The 17,809-nt window shown below is 50.1% G+C and overlaps 1 protein-coding gene across 1 annotated transcript in view; it reads left to right on the forward strand.

The window, feature by feature from the left end:
- The first annotated feature begins 4,195 nt into the window (after nucleotides 1–4,195).
- Nucleotides 4,196–17,809, forward strand: part of rrp12 (ribosomal RNA processing 12 homolog) — a 33,584-nt gene continuing 19,970 nt past the window's right edge. The window contains exons 1-11 of the mRNA XM_055647163.1: nucleotides 4,196–4,400; nucleotides 5,386–5,618; nucleotides 6,676–6,759; nucleotides 8,514–8,590; nucleotides 10,017–10,122; nucleotides 10,476–10,592; nucleotides 10,778–10,916; nucleotides 12,288–12,415; nucleotides 14,871–14,969; nucleotides 15,173–15,264; nucleotides 16,374–16,485. Of these exons, the coding sequence (XP_055503138.1) occupies nucleotides 4,262–4,400; nucleotides 5,386–5,618; nucleotides 6,676–6,759; nucleotides 8,514–8,590; nucleotides 10,017–10,122; nucleotides 10,476–10,592; nucleotides 10,778–10,916; nucleotides 12,288–12,415; nucleotides 14,871–14,969; nucleotides 15,173–15,264; nucleotides 16,374–16,485 (1,326 nt within the window). The 5' untranslated portion in view covers nucleotides 4,196–4,261. The remainder of the gene's footprint in view (nucleotides 4,401–5,385; nucleotides 5,619–6,675; nucleotides 6,760–8,513; nucleotides 8,591–10,016; nucleotides 10,123–10,475; nucleotides 10,593–10,777; nucleotides 10,917–12,287; nucleotides 12,416–14,870; nucleotides 14,970–15,172; nucleotides 15,265–16,373; nucleotides 16,486–17,809) is intronic.

Genomic DNA, 17,809 nt, shown 5'->3' on the forward strand with positions numbered 1-17,809 from the left:
AGGGAACACACGTGGTCGCCGCGGGAGGTTGAGTGTTTTCAGGGCCTGATTTACGTATATGCTAGACAAGCTTAAGCTTAGTGCCTCGAGAGCCAGGGGGGCCTACCCACCTCGCTGCCTCACTGGACCCGTCGAACCTCGCCGCCCCACCGACCATCCGCGCACTGGGACCTCCTACGCTTTGCCCACTGACCCGGACTCCACTCCATTGCCCTCCAGCCGCCCGCAGCTGTCGCCTTACCTGCAGCCTGGACTCAGCACCGGGCCTGAAGTTTCCACGCTGCAGACTCCAACTCCCCTGGGTTTGACTGCGCTGGGTCCTAGTGCTAGTCCCCCAACCCTGTTAATCTCAGTGGCTGTTCCACTGGGTCTTCCCCATTCCCCTCAGACCATGTGACCCCAGCTCTTCCCCACCCACACTACAGTCCTCATACCCCCCTGACCACCCACACTACCCTCCACCTGACATTGCCATCACCTCAGTCCACCCACCTGCCTTCCTCTGGCCCCAACCCCCATCCCTGCCATGTGTTCACCATCCCCCCCTGACATCCCCCTCTCAGATACCGAACGGTCTGTCCTGAGCAGAGGCCTCACCTTTGTGCCCCTCCGTCCCCACCTCAATGAATCGCCCACCGCGATTTGGAGCTCTTCTTCAGTCGCCTCCGCCTCACACCGTTCTTCCATGGGAAGGAGTCCTCGACCCCATTGATGATCCCTTTTCCTGTCTCCAACAGACCCCCTCCTGACGTCAGAACGGGAGAAACATAGAAAATAGGTGCAGGAGTAGGCCATTCGGCCCTTCGAGCCTGCACCGCCATTCAATATGATCATGGCTGATCATCCAACTCAGTATCCTGTACCTGCCTTCTCTCCATACCTCCTGGTCCCTTTAGCCACAAGGGCCACATCTAACTCCCTCTTAAATATAGCCAACGAACTGGCCTCAACTACCTTCTGTGGCAGAGAATTCCAGAGATTCACCACTCTCTGTGTGAAAAATGTTTTCCTCATCTCGGTCCTAAAAGATTTCCCCCTTATCCTTAAACTATGACCCCTTGTTCTGGACTTCCCCAACATCGGAAACAATCTTCCTGCATCTAGCCTGTCCAACCGCTTAAGAATTTTATAAGTTTCTATAAGATCCCCCCTCAATCTTCTAAATTCTCGTGAGTACAAACCGAGTCTATCCAGTCTTTCTTCATATGAAAGTCCTGACATCCCAGGAATCAGTCTGGTGAACCTTCTCTGTACTCCCTCTATGGCAAGAATGTCTTTCCTCAGATTAGGAGACCAAAACTGTACGCAATACTCCAGGTGTGGTCTCACCAAGACCTTGTACAACTGCAGTAGAACCTCCCTGCCCCAATACTCAAATCCTTTTGCTATGAATGCCAACATATCATTCGCCTTCTTCACTGCCTGCTGCACCTGCATGCCTACTTTTAATGACTGGTGTACCATGACACCCAGGTCTCGTTTCAGCTCCCCCTTTCCTAATCGGCCACCATTCAGATAATAGTCTACTTTCCTGGTTTTGTCACCAAAGTGGATAACCTCACATTTATCCACATTATACTGTATCTGCCATGCATTTGCCCACTCACCCAGCCTATCCAAGTCACCTTGCAGCCTCCTAGCATCCTCCTCACAGCTAACACTGCCCCCCAGCTTCGTGTCATCCGCAAACTTGGAGATGTTGCATTCAATTCCCTCGTCCAAATCATTAATATATATCGTAAATAGCTGGGGTCCCAGCACTGAGCCTTGCGGTAGGTACCCCACTAGTCACTGCCTGCCATTGTGAAAAGGACCCGTTTACTCCTACTCTTTGCTTCCTGTCTGCCAGCCAGTTCTCTATCCACATCAATACTGAACCCCCAATACCGTGTGATTTAAGTTTGTATACTAATCTCTTACGTGGGACCTTGTCGAAAGCCTTCTGAAAGTCCAGATATAACTGGTTCTCCCTTATCCACTCCACTAGTGACATCCTCGAAAAATTCTATAAGATTCGCCAGACATGATTTACCTTTCATAAATCCATGTTGACTTTGTCCAATGATTTCACCACTTTCCAAATGTGCTGCTATCTCATCTTTAATAACTGATTCTAGCAGTTTCCCCACTACCGACGTTAAACTAACTGGTCTGTAATTCCCCGTTTTCTTTCTCCCTCCCTTTTTAAAAAGTGGGGTTACATTAGCTACCCCTCCAATCCTCAGGAACTACTCCAGAATCTAAAGAGTTTTAAAAATTATCACTAATGCATCCACTATTTTTGGGGCTACTTCCTTAAGTACTCTGGGATGCAGCCTATCTGGCCCTGGGGATTTATCGGCCTTTAATCCATTCAATTTACCTAACACCACTTCCTGGCTAACCTGGATTTCACTCAGTTCCTACATCTCATTTGACCCCCGGTCCCCTGCTATTTCTGGCAGATTATTTATGTCTTCCTTAGTGAAGACAGAACCAAAGTAGTTATTCAATTGGTCTGCTACGTCCTTGTTCCCCATGATCAATTCACTCGTTTCTGACTGCAAGGGACCTACATTTGTTTTAACTAATCTTTTTCTCTTCACATATCTATAAAAGCTTTTGCAGTCAGTTTTTATGTTCCCTGCCAGTTTTCTTTCATAATCTAATTTCCCTTTCCTAATTAAGTCCTTTGTCCTCCTCTGCTGGACTCTGAATTTCTCCCAGTCCTCTGGTAGGCTGCTTTTTCTAGCTAATTTGTATGCTTCATCTTTTGTTTTGATACTATCCTTGATTTCCCTTGTTATCCACGGATGCACTACCTTCCCTGATTTTTTTTTGCCAAACTGGGATGAACAATTGTTGTAGTTCATCCATGCAGTCATTAAATGCCTTATATTGCATATCCACCGTCAACCCATTAAGAATCAATTGCCAGTCTATCTTGGCCAATTCACGTCTCATACCCTCAAAGTTACCTTTCTTTAAGTTCAGGACCCTTGTTTCTGACTTAACAATGTCACTCTCCATCCTAATGGAGAACTCAACCATATTATGGTCACTCTTGCCCAAGGGGCCCCGCCCAACAAGACTGCTAACTAACCCTTCCTCATTACTCAATACCCAATCTAGAATAGCCTGCTCTCTCGTTGGTTCCTCTACATGTTGGTTTAGAAACCTATCCCGCATACATTCCAAGAAATCCTCCTCTTCAGCACCCTTGCCAATTTGATTCACCCAATCTATATGTAGATTGAAGTCACCCATTATAACTGTTTTACCTTTGTTGCACGCATTTCTAATTTCCTGTTTGATGCCATCCCCAACTCCACTACTACTGTTAGGTGGCCTGTACACAACTCCCACTAGAACATTCTAACATTAAAAGAACATTCTCAGCGGCTTGGAATTCCCGAAACGGCCACTTCCTACCAGAGATCGCGGCTCCCGAAGTCCACAGGCTGAGCTGGGTGGAGATTCACGCTGGCGGCCCTCGGCAAAGGGTTCCCAGGGTTGCACGATATTAAAATCAGCTCGGCCCGAGGCTGGGAGCTCCACAAACCACAGCTCCATGATGTTGAAGCAGCAGGCCCAACCTAATCTTTGGGCCCAACACCCCAGAGCTTCCAAAGGCGATCCAAGTAAGGCATCGCCCGCTCCGCGATGAATCCAATATGTATTTTAATTGGGGGGGGTGGGTGTGGGGGGGGGGGGGGGCTCACAAGTGAAGTAGCTTAGGTCCTCTCTTCATCTAAATCCGGCCCTGGGTATTTTGTTGAATAAGTTGGCGTTATAATAATTTGATGATCGTTTGTTTGTAAAACTGTCAACATAGGCAGTCTTTGATTGTGCTAATTTATATCTTTTTTTTTGTTGAATAAAACTACTTGTATAATAATAAAAAAAAAGAGGGGAGGCTCATCGTCGAGGCGCGGTCACGGCTGCAGTACCGCTCCGGCCCGGCGGGGGGGGGGGGGGGGGGGGGGGGGGGATGCGTGGTCACGGCTGCAGTACCGCTCCGGCCCGGCGGGGGGTGGGGGTGGGGATGCGTGGTCACGGCTGCAGTACCGCTAGGGCCCGGGGGGATACGCGGTCACGGCTGCAGTACCGCTCCGACCCGGGGAAGGCGCGGTGTGCAGATCGGGCGGCCGGGCCTGCAGTACCGCTCCGGCGCGGGGGAGGCGCGGTCCCAACTGCAGTACCGCTCCTGCCCGGGGGGAGGCGCGGACGGTCTGCGGCCGGATCTACTCTGCCGTGGTCGAGGGTCGCCTGGTGCTGGACGATGGCGCGGAGCGGCCGCTTACGCCCCGGGGTGAAGCAGAAACTGAACCGCTGGAAGAAGGGCCACAGCAGCGAATCCAACCCGCAGAGCCGCCGCTTTCGCGATGCGGCGCGGAGCCGCTTCTACAGCCGAGCGGCGGGTGAGCGGGGGCGGGGACCGGGTGCCCATGTGCTCTGAGCTCGTCCACCGGCCTGCTGCGGACAGGAGCCTGCGGCCCGGGTAGTGGGGACGAGGACGAAAGGTGGAAGGTTCCAGAGACAGGGCTGAAGGGAGCGGCCGCTGGGCTCAGTGTTGGGGGACAGGAGTTGGAGGAGGGGGTTGTGATCAGGTAGGACAGCGGACTGAGGGGAGATTCCAGAGGGATTGAGAGAATTAATAAGGGGTGATCACTTTGACCGGACCTCGTGGATCAGTTCTTTCTTAAACACTTTGATCGGACGGAACTGCAAGCCCCTCGATATTGAGCAGAACTGCGAGGAATAAACACGTGGATCAGATAGCTGCAAGAATTATAGTTGTAATCGTGTAACCGCCCAAGAACTGTCTAGGAGACTGGGACCGCCACTGTGCTGGGGCTCGAATGGAGTGGAATTTGATTAATGTGTTGGGAAGTAAGACGATTGGGAAGTAAGATGATTGAAGTGTTAGTGGAGGAATACGTTTGAACCAGTGATCATTATTCTATTAATTTTAAAATGGTCATGGCAAAGGATAGCACTAGTCCAAAGTTGAAGCTCCAAATTGCGAAAAGGACAGTTTTGATAGCATGTGGCTGGAACTTGATGAGGGGCTGTTTTCAGATAAATATCAAAGCCAATATATTCCTATATAGTGAAGGGCAAGACTGCCAGGAGCTGGAAACCCTAGATGACGAGAGAAAATTAGGTTCTGATCAAGTAGGAGGTATATATCCAGTGTGGGCAAGTGAATCCATGTGCCTGTCCAAGTGTCTTTTAAATGTTATTTCATCCTGGAGAATCGTTAGAGTGCTATTAATATCTCCTTCCCTTTTTATTAAAGTTGACTTTATTCTCTGTATTTGCTCTGCAAGTGCTGATCTCCGTACTTTCAGAAGTGTTGTGTTTTCATGATGTTCCTTACCTCTGAGTGTTTCTGCTCCTCAGGGCCCAGTGACCTGACTGTGGATGTGCTGAAGCTGCACAATGAGCTCCAGTCCAACAGCTTCTCGATCGGCCCAAAGGAGGGGCCAGCAGGAGGGTCGGTGCTGGAGACTGAAGGAGATGCCCTCACTGAGAAAACCGGCGGCACCTTCCTTAGTGGCCTGTCGGACTGCAGCAACCTGACCTTCAGCCGGATTCAGCGGTACTGGGAATCCGGCTCTGCTGCCCACAAGGAGGTGAATGTTTGGGCAGCATTTGCAGGGAGTCTGTGAGTGACGGTGCAGCATGCAAGAGCAGTGTGCTCTTGTTCTTTATCTCTGCTCCCTGGACTAGAACATCAGTAGAGATGTACAGCATGGAAACAGGCTCTTCGGCCCAACTCGTCTATGCTGACCAAGATACTCATCCAAGCTAGTCCCATTTGCCCGCGTGTGGCCCATACCCCTCTCAACCTTTCCTACCATGTACCTGTAAAACTACCTTTTAAATGTTATAGTACCTGCCTCAGTTTCATTCTGCAAGGCCTAATTGAGTTTGCAAGTGATCACCAGCCCTGTTGTGCTCACGATATCTATTTACATGTTCCTCTGGTTCCTGCCTTTACACCCCAGCTTCCCCGCTCATTTGTCGATTCTCATCTATTCTCGTTGCCACCGTTCTCTCCTTTCAGCAAGGAATGCTGATTGATAGAGGTGTTCAAGACCACGATGATTTAGCTGGGGTAAATGACAGTTGTTGCCTGTGTATAGTTTGAAGTAGAGATCAGGACATACAGGCATGTTGTGGGCAAAACCTTGATATGGAGAGGATTCACTGTATGGAGACAGATTCACTGCAGCAGTTGTCATGGGAATAGAATCATACAGGCATTTAGAAGAGAATTGTGAAGAGTATTTACACGCAATGTGGGAATGCAAAGGATCTGCATGGGATTCATGTGCCAAATGGCTTTAAAATAGGCCCATTGGCTCACCGAGTCCACACTGACCAGCGATCACTGCACACAGTAACACTATCCTGCATACACTAGGGAAATTTTACAATTATACCAAGCCAATTAATCTACAAACCTGTACTTCTTTGGAATGCGAGAGGTAACCGGAGATCCCGGAGAAAACCCACGCTGGTCACGGGAAGCACGTACAAACTCCATACAGACAAACACCCATAGTCAGGATCGAACCCGGGTCTCTGGTGGTGTAAGGCAGCAACTCTATTGCTTTTCACATTAGTCTTTGGTTCTATGATATGTGTGCAGCTGCGTGACATTTTCTGTATGTGTTTAATTTACAGATATGTGCGGTGTTTGCTGCTGTCACTGAGGTGATTCGCTCTCAAGGAGGGAAGGAGACAGAAACAGAGTATTTTGCTGCATTGGTGAGTTTCCCAGCGCCCCTTTGCCCTGCCCCTGTGCCCGTCACATGCCCAGTGCAAGGGGATTCCCAGTATAAGACTGGTGCTGTAAGGCTGACGCTTCACTCATACAGGCTGGCCAGGTTTCAGATACACTTGTTTCACAGCCTCACCAGCAATCTGTCATGTGGGTGAACGTTTCCCCAGTTTCCTCTTGACCATCCCTGAGCTCATTGTGGCCTTGGTAATTCTTAAAGCTGTTAGTTTCACGCTGATTATCAGAGCTCAGTTCCCCATCAGCCCTGTTCACAGGGCCATTGTCACCAAGCTCTGGGTGAACATGTGTTGGTATTAAGTAGCCTCGCTGCTCTTGATTTAGTTCAAAATCATGAGAGACCTCTTCCACCCCTGCAACGGACTGTTCCAGCCGCTATGGTCAGGCAAACGCCTCCGTTGCCATGCAGTGAGAACGGAGAGGTTGAGAAGGAGTTTCTTCCCAGAGGCAATTCGGACTGTAAACGCCTTTCTCACCAGGGACTAACTCTACAGAACGTTTTTCCTTCTATTATTTATTATGTAAAAGAATATGTGTGTTATGATTGTGTTTATAATTTGTTTGGTTGTTTTGTTGTTTGTCTTTTGCACAAAAGTCCGCGAGCATTGCCACTTTCATTTCACTGCACATCTCGTATGTGTATGTGACAAATAAACTTGACTTGACTTGACTTGACTTAAAGATAAAGCATGTAAACAGTCCTTTCAGCTGACCGGGTCCGCACCTAGCAGCGATCCCCGCACATTAACACTACCCGACACACACTAAGGACAATTTTCCATTTGCACCAATCCAATTAACCTATAAACCCGTTTGTCTTTGGAGTGTGGGAGAAAACGCACGCAGGTCACGGGGAGAACGTACAAACTCTGTACAGACAGCACCCCTAGTCAGGATCGAACCCGGGTCTCTGGCTTTACCACTGCGCCACTGTGCTGCCCTTGGTATTTCCCACACATGCACGGATGGGAACATGATACTGATTCAGCCTGGGCCGCTGTTCCGTGAACGTGCTCACTATCTGTATCAGACTCGACATCTTTCCCTTACACACCCGAGTCAAGATTAAGGTCACAGATCTAGGGTCCTGTCACTCACTGCTTCTGATGTTGGTGGCAGTGCAGCGAACCCCATTTATATGCTGATGCTACGCTGGCCTAACCTTGCCCTTCCCTGCCCGCTGCACATTGCTGGAGGACTGGGGTCTCCCCCACGAGCACCACTGTCAAAGTTACAGAAGCAGACCTGCTCAGGCGGGTTCTGGAGCGAGGCTGCAGTTCAGTGACGAGGGGTCTCGACCCAAAATCACACCTGTTCGTTTTTGCCAGAGATGCTGCCTGACCAGCTGACTTACTCCAACATTTTGTGTCCATTTTCTGGAGTTCAGTGTGTGTGTGCGGTCCCAGTGTGTGGGCTGTTGACAGTGTGCATGTGTGATCCCCGTGCGTGGGCTGTAGACAGCTTGTGTGATCTCATGTGTGGCCTGTAGACTGTGTGTGTGTCTGTGTGATCTTCGTGTGTGGGCTGTAGACATTGTGTGTGTGTCTGTGTGATCCCCATGTGTGGGCTGTAGACTGTGTGTGTGATCTTTGTGTGGGGGCTGTAGACATTGTGTGTGGGCCCCGTGTGTGGGCTGTGGGCAACGTGTGTGTGATCCCGTGTGTGGGCTATAGATAGCGTGCATGTGTGATCCCTGATTGTGACTACCCACTGCGCTCCACAGATGACGACGTTGGAGGCGGTGGAGACCGAGGAGTCGGTGGCAGCCGTTGTATACCTCCTGAGCCTGGCGATGAAACGGTGAGTCTAAACATTACAGAGCTCTGAGACTCATCAGTGCATAGGGTGCAAGGCAAGAGTAAAATGCCTCGTGTTTCTGATTACGGTCGTCTTAGTGTGAATAAGATGCCTCTGGTGGGCCATTGGGAAGATACGTTGACTGCATGTAAGAACACTTTAGCTGTGAGTGTAAGTGTGATGCTCAGTGAACAAGGACAGTGTGTTCCTCTGAGCACTCTTGCTTGAATTGTAAGCACAATGCCTTATTGAATGAGCACATAAAAGCAGATTCCCCTCTTCCATTATAGATGATGCTCACTCGGGTCTCCTCGATATCCTGCAGCTCTGCTCTTGCTCCCCCTCCCCCCATTCGCAACAAGGACAGTGTCCCCCTTATCCTCACCTTCTATCCCATCAGCCATCGCATACAGCATATAATCCTCCAACACTTTCGCCACCTCCAACGGGATCCCACTACTGGCCACATCTGCCCATCTCCACCCCTTTCTGCTTTCCGCAGAGACCATTCTCTCCGCGTCTACCTGGTCAAATCGTCCCTTCCCACGCAAACCACCCCCTTTCCCCTGCAACCGCAGTCTTTTCAGGTGAAGCAGAGGTTCACTTCCACCTCCTCTAACCTTATCTACTGTATCCACTGTTCCAGGTGTCAACTTCTGTACATTGGCAAGACCAAGTGCAGGCTCGCCGATCGTTTCGCTGAACACCTCTGCTCAGTCCGCCTTAACCTACCTGATTTCCCGGTTGCTCAGCATTTTAACTCCCCCTTCCATTCCCAATCTGACCTTTCTGTTCTGGGCCTCCTCCATTGTCAGAGTGAGGCCCAGTGCAAATTGGAGGAACAGCACCTCATATTTTGCTTGGGTAGTTTACACCCCAGCGGTATGAACATTGACTTCTCTAACTTCAGATAGACCTTGCTTTCTCTCTCCATCCCCTTCCCCTTCCCAGTTCTCCCACCAGTGTTACTGTCTCCGACTACATTCTATCTCTAACCCGCCAACTCCCCTGTCTGAAGAAGGATCTCGACCTGAAACATCACCCATTCCTTTTCTCCAGAGATGCCGCCTGTCCCGCTGAGTTACTCCAGCATTTTGTGTCTACCTTTGATTTAAACCAGCATCTGCAGTTCTTTCCTACACATAAAAGCAGATGTTGCCTGAAGTGTGTACGAAGTGTTTCACATTACAGTGTGTTGATGTCAACACAGAGATTGTGGGCCAAACGGCCTGTTCCTTCCGTACTGTTATATGGGGACAATGGAAACCTTGCCCCTGTCACAGCTCGGGTAACCTGGTGCCTGCCTCCATGTGGAGAGGTGACCCGTTAGGCTGGTCCTACTGAGGAGCAGAGGCCCCGAATGCTCCCGCCCTCCCTCTCGCACCTCCCTCTTGCCCCCGTCCTCACTCTCGCTCCGTCCTGCTTACAGTGTTCCGGCAGCGGTCCTGAGGAAGGAATTCTCGGCAACAGCGAAGGTTCTGATGCGGCTGCTCGCCGCTCAGGCAGGAGCGGGCTCCGTGCTGGCACTGCGGCGGGTGAGTGGCTGGGCACCGTACCCCCGGGTTGGGACTAGGGTCGGTACATGAGGGGTGGCGTCCTGGGGTGATCCAGAGCTGGTATGGGGGAAGGGAGGAGGTCCTGGAATGGGGATGTCCTGGGATGAAGCAGGGCTAGGAGGGGATCCTGGAGTGACGTGGGTCTGGAGCTGGGGGTCCAGGATTTGAAGGAAGGCTGGTCTGGGTACGGAGGGGGGTGAGGGGGTCCTAGGATGAACCTGGGCTAAACAGGGGGGATCCTGATGTGAAGCAGGTCTGGTTGTGGGGTGGGGAGTTGTGGTATGGGGTGTCGCTGTCTGTGCTCTGTTTAACAACTCCCCCCACAACTGCAGACAGTGTGCTGTCTCTCCACGCTGCTGCGCCGACAGGATGTGGATGTGTGGACCTTCCCCTCAACGCTGCAAATCTACCACGGTCTCCTCAGTATCACCGTGCACGTCAAACCAAAGGTATGGGGCCGGTGCTGATGATAGCTGACGGTGACCTGGGGGTTTGACTGGATGGGGGGGGGGTTAGGGGGGGGGGGGGGGGGGTTTATCGGATGGGGGGGGGGATTAGATCGTATGGTGGTGGGCGGGGGGTTGTGAGCTCTGGCCCCGTGACTACACCCCTGCACTGCTCCTGCTCTCCCCAGGTGCGTAAGGAGGCCCAGCGCGGTGTCTGCTCCATCCTCAGGGGCAGCGACTTCATGTTTGGTGACTCGGCTCCGGTCATTCACCCTGCCGCACAATCAACGGCCAAGTTCTGCATTAACAAGATTGAAGAGCATGGAGGTGGGTTGGTGGGGATCTGGGGAGGGGGAGGAGAAGGAGTGTGGGGGGGGGGGGATGGGAATGGATGGGGGGGCTTCTAGGAAGGGGTGCTGGACGAGGGACGGGGGTAAGGGGTGATCTGGGCAGGGGAAGTCTGGGAAAAGGGGGTTTGGGGAGGAGGGGGGCTCAGGTTAGTAAGTGTGAAAATGACACCAATGTTGGTGCTGCAGTGAGGAAGGATGTAAAAGGTTACAGCAGGACTGGGAAAGTGGATGAAAGAATGGCAGGTGGAATTTAATTCAGATGTGTGTGAGGTGTTGCACTTTGTAGGTTAAACTAGAGCAGGGTTCGCACAGTGCTTGGCAGGGCTCTGCTAGACTTCATGGTGAAGGAGGTGTTTGGAACGCTTGCTTTCATTGTTCAGGGCATTGAGCATAATAGTTAGGATGTCATGTTACAGCTGTATAGATATTGACGGGACCACGCTTGAGAGTTGTGTGCAGTTTTGGTCACTTGGCTAGAGGAAGGGTGTAATTAAGCTGGAAGGATACGGATAAGATTATGAGTTTGTAGTTGACATGGTTAGTAATTGGGTCTGGAGTGTTTGATAGGATAGCTTTGGCTTTTTCCCCTGGAGTGTAGAGGCTGAGGGGTGATATTATGAACATTTATAAACAAGGCCTATGGTGTGAGGCAACAGACAGGCCATTCAGTACTAGTCAGGAAGTCATGTTACAGCTTTATAGGATTTTGTTTAGGCTGCATTCAGAGTGTTGCGTGCAGTTCTGGTCGCTGTACTTCAGCATGATGTGGAGAGTATGCAGAAGAGGTTTAACAGGACACTCCCTGGATTACAAGGTATTACTTATAAGAAGAGATTGGACAAACTTGGATTTGGTGTGGTGGGTGCCTGGAGTGGTGGTGGTGGAGATAGATATAAAAATTGTGTTTAAAAGGCTTTTAGGTAGGTCCATTGATATGCAGGGCATGGAGGGATATGGGTCATTTCCAGGAAGAAGGGATTAATTTAATTTGGCATATGTTCAGCATAGTCCTCGTGGGATGAAGAGCCTTTTGCTGCGCTGTGCTGTTCTACATAGAGGACAGATTGAGGATGTAGGGGGAACATTTAAACGGGACCTGAGGAGCAAATATTTCACTAGAATGATGGTGTTTATGTTGAACAAGCTGCCGGAGGTGGAGGCTGATACAATTACATTTAAATGGCATTTGGATAGGAAATGGACCTAAGGCAAATAGGATTAGAGTGGACAGGTTGGCATGCATTTTGGACTTTCTCTGTACTGTGCAAATGGTTCCAGAATCATGGTTGCCCAGTACAGGGTGCCCAGACCATGGGTTCTCAGCTGCTGTTAATGTGTGTTCCTGCAGGCAGCACGGAGGGTGCCACCATGCTGCACCTGTTGGGGTTGCTGAAGGAAGTGCTCCCGTGTTTCTCCGTCAGAGCTGTGAAGTCGTGCTGTGAGACTCTGCTGAGGGTCATGACTCTGGGCAATGTGGTAAGGTGCAACTTTCAACACTCTAACTCCCTGCGTCAGGCCCACACTCGGCAGGGGAGAGGGGGTGCTTCCTGTGCAATGAGTCTGCTCCTTGTTCACACCTCCAACTTGTTACTCCGTTCCGTCGTTCTCCACCTCCTGCCGTCTCTTTCCTCCAGCTGTTTCTCCAGTTCTGTTTTGCAAGCCACAGTTGCATCTCCTTCCACTGCCATATCAGTGTACCCTGTCTACTAAACCAGTGATTCCCAACCTTTTTTAGTTAATGGGCTCTTTAATTTTTCTGTGCCCCCCCCCCCGACATTATTAGCGGCCCTTCATTGAACCTGTGGCCCCCTAAATCCCAAATTTTTCTGTGGCCCCCCTGAAAGTTGCCATGGTTTAAATTTAAAATTTAAACATTTAAACACATCACCAATTCATTTCTACAGTAAAATCAACCATTTCTGACCATTTCTGACTGCAATGGAAGCCTATAAATAGCGATCGATATCCCTCTGTTTTTCTCCCGTTGTCGGGGTCTGAAAATGGCCGCTACAGACGGCACTATGTACAGCCTCCCCCCCCCCCCCGCCCGCCCACGGAGATGATCCGCATTCGCGAATCGGCCGCTTATTAATTGAGACCGCAGCTTCACTTTACCGCGAGTACCTAGGCCCCGCGATCGGAGCACTTTTTCCCGGTAAGTTATCGCAGGCAGCTCCGAGATTAGCTGTTAAAGACTTATTACTGCACAACAAGCTGGCATTAGTGAAAATGTTTAATTGACTGTGTTATGGAAACGTATAGTTTAGGCCCTCAATTTCATGAATGAATGAATGAAGTAAGTGAATGAATGAATTTATTCACATTATGAAAGGATGCAATTAAATTAATTAAACTCCATACAGATAGTTTTTCATAAATTCAGACTTTAGATCTTACCTTTCAGTTAGAGTTGATTCCTAGCTGTCTTAATCTTTGTGTTCCAGCACCTCATCAGCGACTTTGCTTTCCAGGCTTTCTTCTACTTCAATCCACTTAGCAGCACTTTCTTCAGCCTTTTTAATGCTTTTCTCACTAAATACAATTACCTTGCTGCAAGTTTCCACGACATTTATTCCACAGAACAACAAATCGGAATCTCCAGTAAAACAGGCATCAGTGAAGCCCCCTTAGCCATTTTGTGTGCTAGCCTGAAGCAAAGCGCGTGATTGGCCAACTGGCAGACAACTCAATGTTAAACGTGCTTTGATTGGACTAAAAATTACCCAAACCTTTTCCTGTTTTTCTCTAATGTAATAAAAATGTACAAGTCTTGTTCATAACGAGTTTCAGGGGTGATTTATATAATTTTTTTGACACAATATGTGAAAATTTCATGTAGTTTGGTGACTTGGGTCACGAAACTGCAGAATAAAGCTCCTCGGCCCACAGCCTAAATGGATAAGGCAGAGATTGACGGATTCTTGATTAGTACGGGTGTCAGGAGATTAGTACGGGAAGGCAGGAGAATAGGTTTGAGAGGGAAAAATAGCCATGATTGAATGGCGGAGTAAACTTGATGGGCTGAATAGCCTAATTCTGCTCTGAGAACATGAAGTATAACTCCCTTACCTTTGCTGTTCCAAGGAGAACAGCCTCTGACCATGTTCAGATTTCCTTTTCATCCCTGGATATTTTGTCTTTTAGTTTATTTAGGCAATCTTTTGCCTGTTCCTGACCCTCAACTGTCTACTGACCCCATCTAAAGCCGGCAAGATATTTAGCGCCTAAATTTTCAACCTTCACGGCTCCAAAGCAAACAGCCACAGGTTCTCCAGTCCCTGAGGGGAGGGGATGGGGGGGGAGGTGGGGTGCTGGTGTTTATTAGTCATAAGTGATAGGAATTAGGCCATTTGGCCCATCGTCTACTACGCCATTCAATCATCGCTGATCTATCTCTCCTAAACCCATTCTCCAGCCTTCTCCCCATAACCCCTGACACCCGTAATAATGAAGAATCTATCTATCTCTGCCATAAAAATATCTATTGACTATGATGCTACAGTTATTGGGCACTGTCTCGGTGTGGAGCCTGTGAAGATTAGCGGGGTCGGTGTTGACCTTGATACTGTCGTCACTGAGCACTGTCTCACTGAGTGGAGGGGTGGGATCAGCTGGGTGGTGTTGACATTGTCACTCAGTCACCGGGGACTGTGGAGTTTGTGAAGATCAGCGTGCGGTGGGGGGCTGGGGCTGGTGTTGACCTTGATACCAGGTGACTGGGCACTGTGTCAGTGAGCAGGAGGTCGGTGTAGACTGATGCCACAGTCATTGGGCACTGCCTCTGTGAGCGGGGACCGGTATAGACCTTGCTGATTGCCGCTAAAGTGGTCACTGCAACCTAAGGACCACAATTAGCCCGAGGCTCCACTGGTGCTGACCCACAAACGAGCCCTGGTCCGATCTCATTCTGCCTCACTCTGTCCCATTGCAGATGGTCACAGCCTGCTCGATGCAGGCCTTCCACGGCCTCTTTGCTGCCAAAACCGGCCCGTCTACCCTGACAGCAGAGCTGAACGCACAGATAATAACCGTGAGTGCTGGGGTTAGGTGGGTGGGGTTTAGAGACGGGTTAGGTCATCAGTGGATTAGGGTGGGGGGGGTTAGTTCGGTGGGAGATTAGGGTGGGTTAGGGTTGGGTCAGTGCATGTTTGGAGGGGTGTAACCCTGGGTGGTGGGGGATGAAAGGGGGTGATGAGGGGCATTCATTTACTGAGGTGTGTGTTTCACTGACAGGCTTTGTACGATTACCTGCCGAGTGTCAATGACCTGCAGCCCTTGCTGGCCTGGCTCACCGTCATGGAGAAAGCTCACTGCAACCTGTCACGGTAAAAATCAAAATGATGCTTGACTAATCTTCTGGAATATTTTGAGGATGTAACGAGTAGAATGGATAAGGGAGAGCCAGTGGATGTGGTGTATCTGGACTTTCAAAAAGCCTTTGACAAGGTCCCACACAAGAGATTAGTGTGCAAAATTAGAGTACATGGTATTGACATGGATAGAGAACTGGTTGGCAGACAGGAAGCAAAGAGTGGGAATTAACGGGTCCTTTTCAGGATGGCAGGCAGTGGCTAGTGGGGTGCCGCAAGGCTCAGTGCTGGGACCCCAGTTATTTACAATATATATTAACAATTTAGACGAGGGAATTAAATGTAACTTCTCTGGATGTTTTCAAGAGGGAGCTAGATTTAGCTCTTAGGGCTAACGGAATCCAGGATTATGGGGAAAAAGCAGGAACGGGGCACTGATTTTAGATGATCAGGCATGATCATATCGAATGGCGGTGCTGGGCCGAAGGGCCTACTGCTATTTTCCTATTTTTCTAATATACGCACCCAGTCACCGGGTGGAACATGCGTGTAGGAATCCTGGGGGGGGGGGGGGGGGGAGATTAGCTTGGAGATGAACGCTGGGGGATTATTTTGGGGGTGAGGATGAGGATTATCTTGGGGGTGTGGGTGGGGATTATGTTCGGGCCAGGGGTTATTTGTGGGATGTGGATATTTTGAGAGTGGTGGTTAAAATAATCACGGCAGATATTTTCAGGAAAGGGGTATTTTGGTGAAGGTGGTGGTATTTTGTGGGGTTGGGTTCAGGGGGCGTGCAGCTGAGTAAAGTTGGGTGTTGGGAGCAAAGTGTACTTCAAGCAGTGGTAGTTGGAGGGTGGGAGAGCTGTGTGTCGGTGGAAGGTGCAGGGCGGAGGGAGTGGGTGTGTGGTTTTCTGGTGGGGGGGGGTGCCGGTGGGAAGGGGAGGGTGACGGTGGGAGGAGGAGTGTGGTGCGTCAGGGAGAGGGGGGTCCGGTGGGAAGGGGCGTGCCAGAGGGAAGGGGAGGGTGCCGGTGGGAGGGGGAGGGGTGGGTCCGGTGGGATGCGGTGTGCCGGTGGGAGGGCGGTGTGCCAGTGCTTTGACACAACCCGACTGCTCCGTCCCCAGGTTGCAGGGGTCACTGTGCCTGGCCCACCTTCCTCGTATCTTCTCCACGGCCATCAGCTGCCTGCTCTCACCCCACACCCAGCTGCTGTCAGTGGCAGCCGCCACCATGAAGGTGAGTGGTTCTGCAGTGGGACTGACCCTCAGTATTGGTGTGTAAGAGGTGGCGCTGAATGGATGGAAGGAGGAGGTGTGAATGTGCTTTCAGAGAAAGGGGCATCCGGTCGATTCAGGAGGAATTGCCCTCCCACCCCAACTTGTTCTTGGAATAGTGACTGGATTTGAAATTATGGTTTCTTTTGCGTGTGTGTGAATGTCTGCACGTGTGTGCGCACATGTATGTGTGTACATGCATGTGTGCTTGTACTATATTCCTCTGTAATGTACCTGTCCATGTACATGTTCTTTTGACATGGTTACTGTGCCTGGCTGTACCATGGTGTGTTGGGTTATGAAGGAGATGAATCTTTGGGGTATTGGTACAGTGGCAGTCACATTGACTGCATTTTTTTTTTTCAAAATAGACTTTATTCATTGATAAATATATACAATTCCTGAACCATTCAAACAAACAAAATTCATCCGACATTTTCGGAGACTATACAAGTTTTTTCGGTACAATTTTTTTACATTTTTCAAATTTCACCAAACAGTCCCCACCCGTGCCACTCTGTGGCCCCTGTCCAAGTAATAAATATATACAGTGTTTACAGTGCGAAAATTCCATTTGACATTTTCACTTCCACAAATAATGTCCCCCACCCGTGCCACTCATGTGGCCCCCTGGCGTGGGATACCTTCCCTTAATTTAATTTGAGGGGCGTCTCCACCATACCGTGCCCCCTATGTCCAGCAGCGGAAGGACCCTAGACTGTGGCCCTCCCCCACCGAGCCTTGGCGTTGGCTGCACCAAGCTTCAGCGAGTCCCTTAGCACGTACTCCTGCAGTCTGCAGTGGGCCAGTCATGGTGTGTTGGGCTATGAAGGAGATGAATCTTTGGGGTATTGATACAGTGGCAGTCACATTGACTGCATACTTCGATGCAGTAATCATGCTGCTTGCCTTCCTCTGTAGCTGGGCTGGTGCAGACTTTGGGGAGTGACGTAACACCCTCCACCTTACACCTGTGGTGGTGGGAAAGGAATTGGTTGCATCACTGGTTGTACACAATCCTTGAGGGTCTCGACCCGAAACGTCACCCATTTCTTCTCTCCAGAGATGCTGCCTGTCCCGCTGAGTTACTCCAGCATTTTGTGTCTATCCTTGGTGTAAACCAACATCTGCAGTTCCTTCCTGCACAACCCTTACCATTGAAGTGTTCATGTGGCTAGTTTGAGTCCCTGGTCAGTGATTATCTCTGGATGTTGGTAGCAAGGGACTTGGTATGTGATTCTCATTGAAGGCCAAGATCAGATAGTTCCGTCCCTGTTCTTCCGGTT

Source organism: Leucoraja erinacea, chromosome 15 (genome assembly GCF_028641065.1).
Source record: "Leucoraja erinacea ecotype New England chromosome 15, Leri_hhj_1, whole genome shotgun sequence".
NCBI classification, from domain to species: Eukaryota; Metazoa; Chordata; class Chondrichthyes; order Rajiformes; family Rajidae; genus Leucoraja; species Leucoraja erinaceus.